At 45.8% G+C, this 15,754-nt stretch overlaps 1 protein-coding gene across 3 annotated transcripts in view; it reads left to right on the plus strand.

The window, feature by feature from the left end:
- Positions 1 to 1,866: 1,866 nt before the first annotated feature.
- GPR107 (G protein-coupled receptor 107) overlaps positions 1,867 to 15,754 on the plus strand; it is a 49,340-nt gene continuing 35,452 nt past the window's right edge. For 2 of the 3 annotated variants that reach the window (XR_014215652.1, XM_082208000.1), the window contains exon 1: positions 1,867 to 2,065. Coding sequence is in view for 1 of the 3 variants with exons in the window: in XM_082208000.1 (XP_082064126.1) it covers positions 1,904 to 2,065 (162 nt within the window). In the remaining 2 variants the exon portion in view is untranslated. The remainder of the gene's footprint in view (positions 2,066 to 15,754) is intronic. The other variant, XR_014215653.1, reaches the window with a different exon arrangement.

Consider the following 15,754-nt stretch of genomic DNA (forward strand, 5'->3'; position numbering starts at 1 on the left):
TTATTTTATCTGCCCTGAATCTTCCTACATCCAGCTTTATTGGATGTAAGATAGGGACCCCCCCCCATCCGCTTTCTTCATGCCACACATAATTTTGTACATTTATATCAATATGTCCCCCCAACTTCCCTTTTCTCTTAACCAAAAAGCTCCAAATGCTGCAGCCTTTCCCCATAGGGGATTTGCTCCACACACCCTGATCATTTTGGTGGACTGTAGCTTTAGCCCAATCCCAGATACTGTACCTAAAAAATCTTAATAAAAAAATTCCTTCCAGTAGCACCTTAAAGACCAACTAAGTTAGTTCTTGGTATGAGCTTTCGTGTGCATGCACACTTCTTCAGATACACTGAAACAGAAGTTGCCAGATCCTTCTATATAGTGAGAAGGTGGGGAGGGGTATTACTCAGAAGGGTGGTGGGAATGGGAGATTGGCAGATAGCTGAGATGAGCCTGTTGACGACTCTTAACGACTGCAATAGGTCTTACAGGAAAAGGCAAGGGGTGAGAAGGTGAAAAATGGCTAAGTCATGTATAATGAGATAAGCTTCCAATGTCTTTGTTCAAACCAGGTCTCTCCATGGTTTTAGGTTTGGTAATGAGTTGCAATTCAGCAGCTTCTCTTTCCAGTCTATTTCTGAAATTCCTTTGTAGTAAAACAGCTACTTTTAGATCTTGTATAGAATGTCCTGGGAGATTGAAGTGTTCTCCTGCTGGTTTCTCTGTTTTGTGATTCTTGATGTCAGATTTATGTCCGTTTATTCTTTGGCGTAAGGTTTGGCCTGTTTGTCCAATATAGAGAGCTGAAGGACACTGTTGGCATTTGATGGCATACACAATGTTAGATGATGAGCAATTAAATAGTCCCGAGATGGTATGTGTGATGTTGTTGGGGCCAGTAATGGTGTTGTCCGGGTGTATGTGGCAGCAAAGTTGGCATTTCAGAAATAGACTGGAAAGAGAAGCTGCTGAATTGCAACTCATTACCAAACTTAAAACCATGGAGAGACCTGGTTTGAACAAAGACATTGGAAGCTTATCTCATTATACATGACTTAGCCATTTTTCACCTTCTCACCCCTTGCCTTTTCCTGTAAGACCTATTGCAGTCGTTAAGAGTCGTCAACAGGCTCATCTCAGCTATCTGCCAATCTCCCATTCCCACCACCCTTCTGAGTAATACCCCTCCCCACCTTCTCACTATATAGAAGGATCTGGCAACTTCTGTTTCAGTGTATCTGAAGAAGTGTGCATGCACACGAAAGCTCATACCAAGAGCTAACTTAGTTGGTCTTTAAGGTGCTACTGGAAGGAATTTTTTTATTTTGACTATGGCAGACCAACACGGCTACCTATCTGTAACTAAAAAATCTTGTGTTTGATTATCTTTTATTTGTTTGTTTTAAAGAGTTATATAGCGCTTGACTGTAATAACACCTCAGAGCGTTTTACAATTAGAATCAAACGATTGCTAAAAAAATAGTTCAAAGCAACTATTCAAAGCATTCACAAATAATAATGAAAATCAGCAATAAGGGATTGCTGCCTTGAAGCTCGCCGGGTCTGACTTTGGGGCCAGTCACTTCCTCTCTCAGCCTAAACTACCTCACAGGATTGTTGTGAGGATAAGATGGAGGGGAGGGGAGAACCACCTATGCCAATTTAAGCTTCTGGGAGGAAATAATTCCAAATACTGTATGGTGTTTTGATTGCCCCGCCCATCCCTTAGGTGAGGAAAAAAACCCCGCGGCTTCCAAGGCTCGTCGCTTTCGTCCCTAGTAAACGTCTCTCTAGTCTAGAGCTATCTCTCTATGAAACCGGGGGCTGTAGCGTAGTTTCCGGTCTGTCCCTCTTCCTCCTCCACGTCGCCCCCTGACCCCGGAAGTAGGAGGGGCCTGCGAGGATGCCCGGTGTTGATGCTGGAATAAACATGGCGTTGTGCAGGAGCAGGAGAGGCGGTGGCGGTTCCTGCTTGGTTCCTTCGCCTAAGGCGGCGCTGATCCTGCTGGCGGCTGTGCTCCTGGGAGACCCCGCGGGGGCCCGAGTTCACCACCTCACTCTCAAAGTAGGCCCGCTGGAGAGGGGCAGGAGGGTTGGGGGAAAGGAGGGGGAGGAGGGGGAAGAGAGAAAAGGAGAGGAGCGAATCGGGCGGGTCACGGTGTGTCGAGGGTTGAAGCCGGCGAGGCAACTTCTTCCACCTTGCTAGGGCTGCGATCACTGTTTGCTCTTACTCGGCAGGAGACCCTTTGAAAGATAGTGGGCAGTGACCTCAGTGGGTTCTACTCTTGAGTAGGACTTCGTTGGATGAAGCCCATCCTTATCCTTAGTGGTTTGTAGGCAGTGTTGAGGCTTACTCGAGAGGAAACCGTTGAAATCGGTGCGTAATGGATCGGAAATAACCAACAATAGTAATAATAATAATACTGTAATACCCAAGAGGAGACCTCTTGAAATTGATCCGTGTGGCTGACTCTGGGGTCACTGTCCTCCAGTGGGTATTGTAGGACTTAGAGGGCTAGAACCTGTTGTTTTGTTGTTGTTTTTTGTAGCCAGAGATGTTGTTACTCAGTGCAGGCCCATTGAAATTGATGGTTATGACTGACTTGGTGTCATTGATTTCCAGTAGGTCATCTTTGAGAAGGACTTAATGGGGTGGTTTTTATGGATTAATTTCAGTTGGGGGTTTGGCTGGGTTTTGACGCAGAAACTGCTTTGGCCACCCTGTATGATATCCCCTGGCAGAAGAGAGACATGGGAAATGCATCCCTGCCAATTCTTTACCTTAGCGGCTTTCAATACCATTGGCCATGGGTTCTTCTTGAGAAACTGTATTGAGTTGTGGGTTGGGTGGTTCTGCTTTGTGGTAATTCCAGTACTACTTGGATGGTTGTTTTCAAGGGGTAATGCTTGAGAAGTGCTTTTCAGCCACATGGAGCCTTCAATGTGGGGTACCTCAGGGTTTGATTTCCCCCGCTTATGCTGATCAACATCTACATGAAACTGCTGAATGGGCTCATCAGGAGTTCTGTCATCAATATGCTGGTGACACAACTCTACTTTTCCTTTACATCTGTAGGTGTGGCAGTGTATGTGCCAACAAACTGAAGCTCAATCCAGATAAAGCACTGTTGGTGGGTGGTTCCCTAAGTCTGGATGGATAGGAGGTTGCCTGTTCCTGATGGGATTATAATCCTTCTGAAGGAGCAGGTATGTAGGTTAGGGGTCCTTCTGGACCTTTGACTTTGCTTGAGGCTCAAGTGGCCTCAGAGGCACAGAGTGCCTTCCATCAGTTTTGGCTGATGGCGCAGCTGTGCCCCATCTGGACAGGAATAGCCTATCCTCTGTCGCCTATGCTCTGGGAACCTCTAGGTTAGACTACTGCAATCCATTGTACATGGAGTACATTGTACTGCCTCTGAAGACAGTTTGGAAACTTCAGCTGGTGCAGAGTTCAGTGGGGAAGGACATATTGCACCAATCCTGGCCCACCTGCAGTGACTGCAAAGTAGTTTCTGGGCACAATTTAAAATGCTGGTTTTGACCTATAAAGTCTTAAATGGCTCAGGATCACACTGTGTCAAGGACCATCTCTACCCATTGGTGTTCAAAATTAGCCAGGTGCCTGTGCATTTGCACCTGGCTATCAACCACTTGTGAGCAAGCGAAGATGCCTGGTTGCCAGAATGGTGCCTGACATCTCCACCATCTGAAGGTGCATGCCTGAGGATAATTGGATCTGGACTCTTTTTACACACTAATACCACATCCTGTAGAATTCTATTATGTTTTATCAGTACAGTTGGAATGAGTTTCATGAATCAGAATGCTTTTTCTGTGCGGCCTGAGCAGGAGCAGTGACCATTAAGAGGTAGGAATAGGCCAGTATATATGTAGACTGTCCCTGGATCACCTCAGAGCTGTATAGCTGCTTCTTGGGAGAAAAGCGATGATAAACCTAGACAGCATCTTAAAAAGCAGAGACATCACCTTGCCAACAAAGGCCCGTATAGTTAAAGCTATCGTTTTCCCAGTAGTGATGTATGGATGTGAGAGCTAGACCATAAAGAAGGCTGATCGTCGAAGAATTGATGCTTTTGAATTATGGTGCTGGAGGAGACTCTTGAGAGTCTCATGGACTGCAAGAAGATCAAACCTATCCATTCTGAAGGAAATCAGCCCTGAGTCCAATTCTAGTATCCAAGGCACATATGGCAGGGATGGGCCACTTCAGGGGTTGTGCCCAGCCATGGAATTCCCTTCCTATCAATCTCCTTCTGCTCTCAGGAAAAGACTTTATTCAGGTAGTCATTTAGCCTTTCATGCTGCTTTGACTCTTTTCCCCATTTATGGCTTGTTGTACTGTGGCTGCTGTTAGGTGTTTGTTTATCCGTTGCTTTAAAAAAACTGTATTATTTTTTAAAGTCAATGTAGATAGTACTGAGCTAGACCAAAGGTTTGGCTCATAGGGAAAATTCTTATGCTTTAAGAAATAATGATGAAAGACCATTTCTGTCCTGTCCTTCCCCTTAGGAGCTCAAGACAGTGTACTTCATTTTTTCCTCTATCAACTCCCCACCTCATTTTATCCTCTTTATCCTAACTTCTATGACCGGTCAAACAATCACATTTCAAGATTCTTGTCAATGTAGGGGACTTGAATTTTAGTCTCTGTCACACGCCCCTCCCCAAATCCTCACAACAATCCTTTGAGGAGGTTAGGCTAAGACAGTGACCAGTTACTCAGTGAGCTTCATAGCCAAATGGAATTGGAACTTGGGGGTTTCCCGCGTTGGTGTTACTTATACACAAACACCATTAATGAGGGCTATTGTACTGTAAGTTCAGATCTTTGAAAGTCCTCTAAGTTCAGGATATCAATTATTTTATCTTATGGCAGCTAATAGCACCAAACTTTTAAGATGGTAAAGTGCAGGATCATATGAACCTGCCTTATCTGGGAAAGGGCTCAGTGGTAGAACATCTGCTTTGCATGCAGATGGTTGCAGGTTCAACTCATGGCATCTCTTGCTAGGGCTGGGAGAGGCTGCCTGACTGAAACGCTGGAGAGCTGCTGTCAGAGGGTGTAGACAATATTGGACTAGGTGGATCCAATGATGGGACTCAGTTTAAAGCAGCTTCCTATGCACACTGAGTCAGGCTGTTGGTCCATCTAGCTCAGCATTGTTTACACTTAACTAGCAGCAACACTCCAGGGTTCAGAACTGATTCTTTCCTGACAATGCCAGGGCCTAAATCTGGTGCCTCCTGCATCCAGATCATGCAGCGTAATGTGTAGACAAGCCTACAATCATAGGGGTTCTAAAATATGCTTCAATCCAGGTCACATCCATGCTTTACATTTAATGCACATGGCTTCTCTGAAAGAATCAAGGGAACTGTAGTTAACCACTCAGAGTCGCAATTTCCAGAGGTCTTAACAACCTACAGTTCCCAGGACTATTTGGAGGGTAGGTCACATGTTGGACTTTCTGCATGCAAAGCTGGTGCATCCCCCTAAAAATAAAGGAAGATTCTAGTCTTTGCAGTTTGTACTTCTGGAGAAAGGGCTGAGAGAATCTGGGAAGCTGCCTTATAGCTCAGTATTGTATATGGCAGCTCTCCAGGGTTTCAAGCAGGGAATCGATATGGTGGGGATTGAACCTGGGACCTTCTGTATGCAAGGCAAAATGCCCCAACACTGAGCTGTGGCTATTCCCTGGATCCGCATACATAATAAAAATTGGGGGTAGCCAGTGTGGTACCTTGCATATCTTGTGGTCTCCTATCAGCCCCAGCCAGAACAACTAGTGGTCAGGGATGGTGGGAGCTGGAGGCCAGGCTTCAGTGCTGGGGGTTGGGGACATTCCACAGTGTTTGAACCCTGGCTGAGAAAGCCCTGCCCTTTGTAAGCTGAGCTTCATTCCATGATGTGGCATGTGTTGAGCTAAGCATACCAGAAGGTGTGGATGGCCTGGTTTGCCATCATCTTAGGCAGTGTTATAATTGCACCCATTACTATATTGTTTCATCCCCTCCCGTTTCTTGTTCCGTTTTCTCTGAAGCTGTCAGGAAAGACCAGGCAACAAAAATGCTTACGCATTCTTTAGCTCAGGGCTCAGTTGAGCAATGTCCCTTTTAGCAGGTCATTTCCTTCTGTTGTAAGGACTAGTGCATAATGTTTGAATGCCTCAAACTAGAAAACTGCAGCTGAACATAAGCTTCAGGTTAATTTGCCTTTTCCAAGCTCACCTTGTCTTTGTTCTCTTCATTACACAGGGACAAAAGAAATAAACATGTAAGCTATTTGGCACTTTGTAAATCAGGGGTGTGGAAACTTTTTGAAGATGAGTGAGTGCCCCATTCCCTTCTGGACAACATTCTGGGGGCTTCATGCCAATGGTGGGCTCGGCCAGAGGCAAAAGTGGGCCAAGCCATGGATGTGACTCACCCACCTGCCAGCCAATCAAAGCTTGGAGATCTTTATACATACAGAGAAATGTGAGGGCCTGGAAAACCCCCCAGAAAAAATCGGGAAGAAATTGCAAGAAACTGGAGTGCAAATATTTCTTTGCTTCAGTTTCACATCAGCTTCTCAGTTGTTTGTTTCTGACACGCCCTTGTTTCCCCTAATGTTTTCTGTCCACTCCTCCCCCAGCCTTTGCATCTCCACCTCATACACACATCTCTATCCTCCATTGAGGTAATCAAAAGGCATTGTCACAGTTCAAGGGTGTTCCAGCCAAGCAAAAGCACTTGAGAAGAGTGTGAAGGGGTGTGGCCTGGGGAAAGGGGTGTGGCCCTGGAAGTGTACTGAGAGCCAGATAGAGAGGCCTAGAGGGCCGCTTCTGGTCACCAGACCTGAGGCATTCCCACCTTTACTGTAATCCACTTCAACTTTCTAGGGATGTGTGCTTAACAGTAATGTTGAAGTTTACAAGCATAATTTTTCTCTCCCAGTGCTTTGTTGCTTGCTACTTCTAACTTTGTCAGCATTGCAGGAATGCAACCCTCTGTCTGAAAACTGTTCTCCACCCCTAGAAGCCATTATTTGGCTTTCTGTGTTGTATAAACAAGGCTACTGTTTACTGTTCTGGTTGCAGCACCTCAAAAAGGATTTTGTAGAGCTGGGGATGGGCCGCTAAACTGATTAAGGAGCTGGATCAACTCCTCTGTGAGGAAAAGTTACAACTTTTTGAGGCTTCCAATTGGGGCATCTGGTTGGCCACTGTGAGAGCAGGAGGCTGGACTGGAGGAACCTTTGGCTTGAGATTCAATCAAGTACAGTGGTACCTTGGGTTACATACGCTTCAGGTTACATACGCTTCAGGTTACAGACTCCGCTAACCCAGAAATAATACCTTGGGTTAAGAACTTTGCTTCAGGATGAGAACAGAAATCGTGCTCCAGCAGCAGCAGGAGGCCCCATTAGCTAAAGTGGTGCTTCAGGTTAAGAACAGTTTCAGGTTAAGAACGGATCTCCAGAACGAATTAAATACCGCATTTTTCATTCTATAACACGCACCCGACCATAACACGCACGTAGTTTTTAGAGGAGGAAAACAAGAACAAAAAAATTCTAAACGAAACAGTGGATGTATGATTTTTGTGGTTCATGCTGTGGCCACAGACATGTGATCTGACAGTGAGTTTAGAGTAGCCCAATGCAAAAATCCTGAGGATCCATGTGGATCTGTGCTTTGTAACCACATTTTAAGTGGGGAGGGAAGGGAAAGCACTCAAGGGACAAGGAGAAGGATGCTGCTAATAATGCAGAAGAGGGGTTTAAGGGGAGAAGAAGCATGCGTGGGGGGGTGGAGAAGGATGCTGCTAATAATGAAGAAGAGGGGTATAAGGGGAGAAGGCTCCTCTCCTCTCCCACTTTGCTCCTTTAAAGCAAGCAGGCTCTCTGTCCCTCTCTCCTCCCCACTCAGCAGCTCTTCTCCCGCTTTGCTGTTTCAAAGGGAGCCACGGAGGAGGGAAGGAAGGGGAACCATGGATCCTCTGTTCACGACTGCAGTAGATCCCCCCCCCCGCCACCCGTAGGCATTCCCTCCATAACACGCACAGACATTTCCCCTTACTTTCTAGGAGGAAAAAAGTGAGTGTTATGGTGCAAAAAATACAGTACTTAACCTGAGGTACCACTGTACTTGTTTTGCTTTTCGTTCTTGGGTGGCGTGAAATCTGCTGCACCTTATGTCAAGTGACCTGAGGTCATGTCAGCAGGAAGTCAACAATGTTAACAGGTACAGCTTAGCACACTGTGCTGAGAGGTAAAGCCTTTGCTTAAATTAGCTCTATTCCAATTGGAGGTTAAAACTATGAGAGCAGGGCTGGAGGACCCTTGTTCCCTTTCCCTTTGGCCCCAGGCAGCAGGAATAATGGCGTCCAACAACATCTGCAGAAACTCAAGTTCTTCACCTCTGTTTTAGAGGATAGGGCTGTAGCTGAGCACTAGAGCCTCTGCCCTACAAGCAGAATGTCCTGAGTTCATCCCTGGTGTTCCAGGTAGAGCTGGGAATACTCTTTGCCTCTGAGATGCTGGAGAGATGCTGCCAGTCAGTGTAGGCAGTATTGAGCTGAACTGACCAATGGTCTGACTCGGTGTAAGGCAGCTTCCTACATTCCTGTTTGACTCTGCATTTTATTCAGAACCATGAGGACTACAATGTGGTAAACAAAGGGCCCTAATTCAGTGGTAGAACTCCTGCTTTTCTTGTAGAAAGAAATGGGTCCAATGCATGGCATTTCTAGGTAGAACTGGGAAAGCCTGGAGAGCTACTTCTAGTTGTGAACTAGGTGGGCCAACACTTTCACAGAATCACAGAATCATCATTTTAGAAGGTACCCCAGGGGTCATGTGTTCTAGTTCAACCACCTAAACTGCAGAATTTGCAATGCAAATTTGCAGTACAATGCTTTGACTCATTATAAGGCACCTTGCAATATTCCTGATGTAATGCATCTTTTGAAATCCTCAGATATAGTGGTGCCTCGCAAGACGAAATTAATCCGTTCCGCGAGTCTCTTCATCTTGCGGTTTTTTCGTCTTGCGAAGCACGGCTATTAGCAGCTTAGCGGCTATTAACGGCTTAGCGGCTTTAAGAAAAAGGAAACAAACTCACAAGAACTCGCAAGACGAAATGTCTTGCGAAGCAAGCCCATAGGGAAATTCGTCTTGCGGAACGACTCAAAAAACGGAAAACTCTTGCGCGTTTTTCGTCTTGCGAGGCATTTGTCTTGCGAGGTACCACTATATTTGAGTAAGAGCCTGCTTAACTGATATCCACTTAAGACTGCAATTCTGTGCAGACTTGGGAGTGAGCCTGATGGACTCTTGAGTAACATAGTTGCACTGTAATGAAAGCTGAATCCTGTATTGATCTGATTAGCCACTGTAGGAAAAACAGGATGTGGACCAGAATAGCCAATCTGTGTGATTTAGTGGGGCTGTGCAATGCTCTGTATATAAGATATCCCATGGAGCACACCGGGACTTTCCTAGTGATTTTGCAGAGAGACTGTAGCTCAACTGTAGAGTGTTTGTTTGGTGTGGCCAGGCTTCTGTATCTTTGCTTGCAGTGGCAAGTGCACCCCAGCCTTTCTCCCAACTTTGGCATTGCTGAGATGAGTAGAGCCCCAGAAGATGTGAACAGTGATCCCAGGTGGGATATTTGGTGGTGGCAGGCTTGACATTGAAGGTGGCCACTGGGTAGGCATGTTCCATGGAGTCCCTCACACACATGCAGGACCACCTTGGAAAGGACCTACCACTAGAGAGGTCCCCCCCCTTTCACTGTTGCACAATTCCATTGGCAAATTCTCTTTCCTTTAGTGGGGAACCTCCTTGGCCATTGTATGTCCAAGATGCTGGAATCTCTGCACCTTCAAGGGCAGGATTCTGGTGGGCCACAGCATATGAGGCCCCTCTGGTTCAGTACTTTTGAGCCTTGTGCATTTATTATTTTCATTTATTTATTATTGCATCTATATCCCCCCTTTTTCTCAAGGTCAGGGTCTCGAGGTCAAGGTGGCATACAAGGTTTTCCTCCTCATTTAACCCCCAGAACGATTCTGTGAGGTAGATTAGACTGAAAGAGGCAGTGACTGGTCCAAGTGAGTTTCATGGCCGAATGAGGATTTAAACCCTGGTCTCCCTAGCCCTGGCCTGACACACTAACCACTGTACCACACGCTCTATTATTATTAATTAAACGTATTAGCCCCTTTTAAAAATGAAAATAACTGTTTAATTTAAGGCACTTATACGCTGTTTAATTGCTAGCATTTGGGTGTGTGACATGCTTAAAAATAACTATACAGAGAACAAAATGATAAAAAAGTAATGCCATTTGTTAGGAGGTTTGCCATGGTCTTCCGATCCTCATATGCATGATTGGTGAGCTGGTATTGTGGTTTGTCAAGCTGCAAGTACAGACATGCACCATTAAGCAAGAGTATGGATGGGGTAAACGAAAGTCGATGTGCGAGGCTGATGCTTGAAAGTAAAACTATGTTGACTTTATTTTTCTCCCTTGTCAGTTTCCTCCATCACATCTTACTCATTTCCCTTGCTGGCCTGGAGTTCTTTCTCAGAAGTTGCAAAACACCTGTAACCGAAACCGTAGAATAATGGGCTGCATAGATAACATATACATTTGAAATCTCAACGTGGTTCTATGACTAATTCAGTCTTGTGAAATTCAGCGGCTGGGTGTGGGGAGACACCAATCCAGCCAAAAGTTAAGCATTTTAAAAATCCTGTTAATGGTAAATTGACATGCTTATATTGTTTAAAATAAGGGTTTGAACTGATAGTTAATGCATTTCCTTTTTTATTTCCTGGTCTGTGATTCCCCCACCCCAAGTTACTGTATTACATGTATATAGTTCTTGTCTGAGCATCCTTGGACTCCCCTCCCCCCTCACCAAATATTTTATTGTTTTCACATATTTATACAAGAAGTAATTATCAGCAACAATCCCCCCTCCAGAAGCACCAAATTTATATTTAATTACATTTAACTTTCAAGTCATTTCAGTTTTTAAACAAAGGTATCATTTATTTCACAAGTTGCCATGTGTCCTTGGAGGCCTATAATCATATTCTGTTGATTTTTCATATGTAATAAAACTTTGCTAGGTTGATTGAAAAGTAGTGGTTTTCTTGTCCAGCACTCTTGAACTTCTTTATAGTGGCAGGTATAGGGTTTACCGGTAGGTGTTCTTTATAAACTGCTTAGAGGCCTTCTGATGAGCAAGCGGCATATAAATTGTTTTCAAAAAAAAAAAAATACTATGCAAGGTTGACTGAATTCTTCCCTCTGTCTATTTTGAAAAAAGGATGGTGGCTATGACTCAAAGCAAGTTATTTCTTCAGACTTCAGCTGTGAGATGTGGTTAGGGTTTGTAAGAATTCCTCACTCTTTATATATATATAGATATACACATATGTGCGTACACACACGTGCATGCACACACACACACACACACACACACACACACACACACATTAGCTGACCCAGTGATTTCAGAAATCCCCACAGGACATGAAGAAAAAACCCTCCCCTGCTGTTGACCCCCAGTAGGTGGCTTTCTTACGTAAAGGTAAAGGGACCCCTGACCATTAGGTCCAGTCATGATCAACTCTGGGGTTGCGGCGCTCTAAGTAAGTAAGTAAGTAAGTAAGTAAGGCTTTCTTAAGTAGTGGAAAATGCAGGTTCAGCATTCAAAACTTTGACACATTCCCATGCTCTTGTTAATCATTGTTTAAAGATCCCCCCATGCATCCATACTTGGCTTTTGTGTGTGTGGATATGCCCCCATGGGTGTTGGCCACCATTTCCAGTTCTGTTTCATGAAATCCTTTAGTTCCCTCATTGTACATGGGCTGTGGTGATGTTGCCCCCTGCTGATTAAAACCAGAAAGTGTTGATCTTCAGATTTCAAGTGCTCCAAGTTTGCTCTTGTTTGTGTCTCAGTGATAAATCTAGCGGGTGTCTTAAGAACCTCTGTCTCTGTAGCGAGTCCTGGACATTTCACATGTAACAGATTTCCATTGAGTAAATGTAACACACTTCTTAACTGGAAGTAATGGCCAGACAAACAGCGCTGCAGATATTGGACATCCATCAGCAAGCCAGGTGTGTACACTTGAGGTTGGGTGTGTGTGGGAAAACAGAACCATAAGGTGTATCTTGGGCAGGGCAGATTGTCATTTGAATGAATCGCTTCTTGCCCGCCTTCCATGGCGCAGGCAGAGACTTGCAGCTGTGGTTTTATTTTGTATTTCTTGGGTTGCTGGTGCAGGTGTAACATAGCAACACATGGTGTCCTCCAGATGTATTTGGATTCCAACTCCCATCAACTGGCTCAGGCCTGATGGGAGTTAGAGTCCAACAACATCTGAAGCAGCACCGGGTTGTTGAATGCTGGTACAACCTGTGCCTTCTGGCGGGGGTGGCCAGCATGGTGCCTTCTAGATGTGACCTTTTGGCCAGGCGGCCTGCGGCTGATAGTAGCTGGAGTCCAAACAACAACTACAGGACATCAAGCTGCCCTGCATTGCTTTTATATATTTACTGCATTTATATCCTAACTTTTCTCCAATGAGCTCAAGGTGGCATATATGTTTCTTTTTCTCCCTTATCTAATCCCCGCAAGAATCCTGTGAGGTAGGTTAGTCTGAGAGAAGCGGTGACTGGCCCCCAAGGTCACAACCAGTGAGCTTCATGGCTGAGTAAGTATTTGAACCCTGGTCTCTCTCAGGTTCTAGTACAGGGGCTGGCAAAGTTTACCTCTCCTGGGCCGGTTCATTCCAGTGGAGATCCCTCCGTGGGCCAGATTGTGTGCCCATGATTTTTGGCGTCTGCGCAGAAGTGATTTTCAGCATCTGCACAGATGAGATTTTTGGCGCTGCAGAAGCGAGTCTGTGCTGTTTTAGTGCAGCGGGCAGGGACTCACTGAGCGGGCGGCTCGGTTCGAGGGTGGCTTGTGGGCCAGTTGAACGACCCCCGTGGGCCACTTGTTGCCAACCCCTGTTCTAGTATAACACTCTAATCATTACACCAGTGACAGGCTGCAAGAGCCTATGCTCCCACCTCTCTAGAGTGCCATTCTTCTCTCCCTCAGTGGACTTGACCAGGTTAACAGGTATGTCAGTACCACTTTTTAAACCAAGGTTGCCACTAACCAGTTTCCCTCTCAACCAGGGTTTGCTAACTAGTTTCAAACCCTGGTTTTCAAATCCTTCTTCAGGGCAAACCCAGATTGACAGTAACCATTGTTAAGGTTAATGCAAATGAACGGAGGACATCATGTTTGTGCAGAGCACATTATCCTGGAGCCTATCCCCCATTATACCTTTAACCACAATGAGGCTAAGACTATAATTATATCATGGTTTTGCCCATTTTCCTCCTCTATCTCCTAATGGCATCAAAGCCCAAGGCGGCTAGAACGTGCTGCTCATATTTTTGTTATGATTGACCAGATGGTTCCCCTTCAAGAATCTTTGGCAATGCCTGCCTAATTCTGATAATTTCCCTCAAATCCTTCAAGTATACTTCAAGCTCCACTTGATTTGGAATTCTTCCTGGCTTGGACTTTCCCTTTGTGGGCTTGGTAAAGATACCGCATTTTTCGCCCTATAGGACGCACTTTCCCCCCTCCAAAAATGAAGGGGAAATGTGTGTGCGTCCTATGGGGCGAATGCAGGCTTTCGCTGAAGCCTGGAGAGCGAGAGCGGTAGGTGCGCACCGACCCCTCTCGCTCTCCAGGCTTCGCGGACCTCTCTGCAAGCAGCGGGAACGCTCCCGCTGCTTGGGGAGAGTTGCCGGCATCCCGAAGCCTGTGCGCGCTGAGATCAGCGCGTCCAGGCTTCGCGGACCTCTCCTCAAGCAGCGGGAACGCTCCCGCTGCTTGGGGAGAGTTGCCGGCATCCCGAAGCCTGCGCGCGCTGAGATCAGCGCGTCCAGGCTTCGCGGACCTCTCTGCAAGCAGCGGGAGCCAGCGCTGGGCTCCCACGGCTTGCAGAGAGCTGCCTGTTTGGGGGCTGGGGTTGGGGGAAGCTCGGGCCGCCCCAGCCCCGCGCCTGGGGGGGAAATAATTTTTTCCCTTTATTTCCCCCCCCAAAAAAACTAGGTGCGCCTTATGGGATGGTGCGTCCTATAGGGCGAAAAATACGGTACATCATTGGCTTAGGGGGCTGTTCAGAAGCTTCCATTCAGGGGGCTCTGGGCACTTAGTGCTTCAGTGTCAAAGCATTTAACATATGTTTGGATTGCAAATAGTGCCTGAGTAAAACTTAGCTAAATACCACCCACAATTTCTTCCCCTCCTTGGCAAGGACAGTATGAATGGTAGGAAGAGCATTGAAGTGTGTAAGGAACTGCACTGAACTGTCAACCTGTGCATCAGCATGCAAAACGATTAGCTGTCTGCAATAATTGGGAACAACCAAACATCCCCAGAATAGGCTTCCTTGCCTTTCAGAAGCTCTGCCCAGCCCAAGCACAAGAATCTGCCTATAGTCTGCTAAGTAACCAATTGTTTTACATGTCGCTTCTCTTCTGCTGTGGGGAGAGGACTCTACAGCCTTAAGGACTAAGGGCATTGCCCATATGTAAAAAAAATCTAAGGTTATCAAGATCTGATGCATTTCCAGGAGGTATGGAATGGTAGATAACAAGAAGTCCCTTCTTTGGGTCCCTTTGCCATATTGGGTATGGTGTGTAGGCTACTGGGGTGACTATTATTTGTACTTGGTAAACTACTTAGAAACTTATTTTGGTGTTAATCAGTATATAAATTAATATAAAGTAAATGATTTTATAAAGTCGTCCCTTCGATGCGGTGAAGGTATCCTGTCCCCTTAGCAAAAAAACACCCCCAAAGCATAATATGTCCCCCTCCATGTTTGACGGTGGGGATCGTGTTCTTGGTGTCATAGGCAGTATTCCTCCTCCAAACACTGCGAGTTGGGTTGATGCCAAAGAGCTCGATTTTGGTCTCATCTGACCACAACACTTTCACCCAGTTCTCCTCTGGGTCATTCAGATGTGCATTGGTAAACTGCAGACAGGCCTGTACATGTGCTGTCTTGAGCAAGGGGGCTCTGCAAGATCTCAGTCCTTCACGGCGTAGTGTGTTACCAACTCTTTCCATGGTGACTATGGCCCTAGCTGCCCGAAGATCATTGACAAGTTCCCCCCGTGTAGTTGTGGGCTGCTTCATCACTGTTCTCCTGATCATTGCAACGCCACAAGATGAGATCTTGCATGGAGCCCCAGACCAAGGAAGGTTGACAGTTATTTTGTGTTTCTTCCATTTGTGAATTATTGCACCAACTGTTGTCACCTTCTCACCAAGTTGCTTGGCAATAGTCTTGTAGCCTAGTCCAGCCTTGTGCAGGTCTACAATCTTGTCCCTGACATCCTTGGACAGCTCTTTGGTCTTGGTCATGGTGGCTACTTTGGAATCTGCTGGACTGATTGCTTCTGTTGACAGGTGTCTTTTGTACAGGTACTGTAACGAGCTGGGATTACAGGTAAGACCTCTCCCTTACAGCAGGTGCTTCTAATCTCAGCTCGTTACATACAGTGAAGATACCAGGTAGCCTGACATCTGGCTGGTTGATAGGGGATCAAATACTTATTTCACTCATTATAATGCACACCAATCTCTGACTTTTGTCTTCTGGGTTTCTGGGGTTTTCCTGTTGTTATTCTGTCTCTCACAGCTACAATAAACCTAC

This window comes from Podarcis vaucheri (genome assembly GCF_965113315.1).
Source record: "Podarcis vaucheri genome assembly, chromosome: Z".
NCBI lineage: Eukaryota > Metazoa > Chordata > Lepidosauria > Squamata > Lacertidae > Podarcis > Podarcis vaucheri.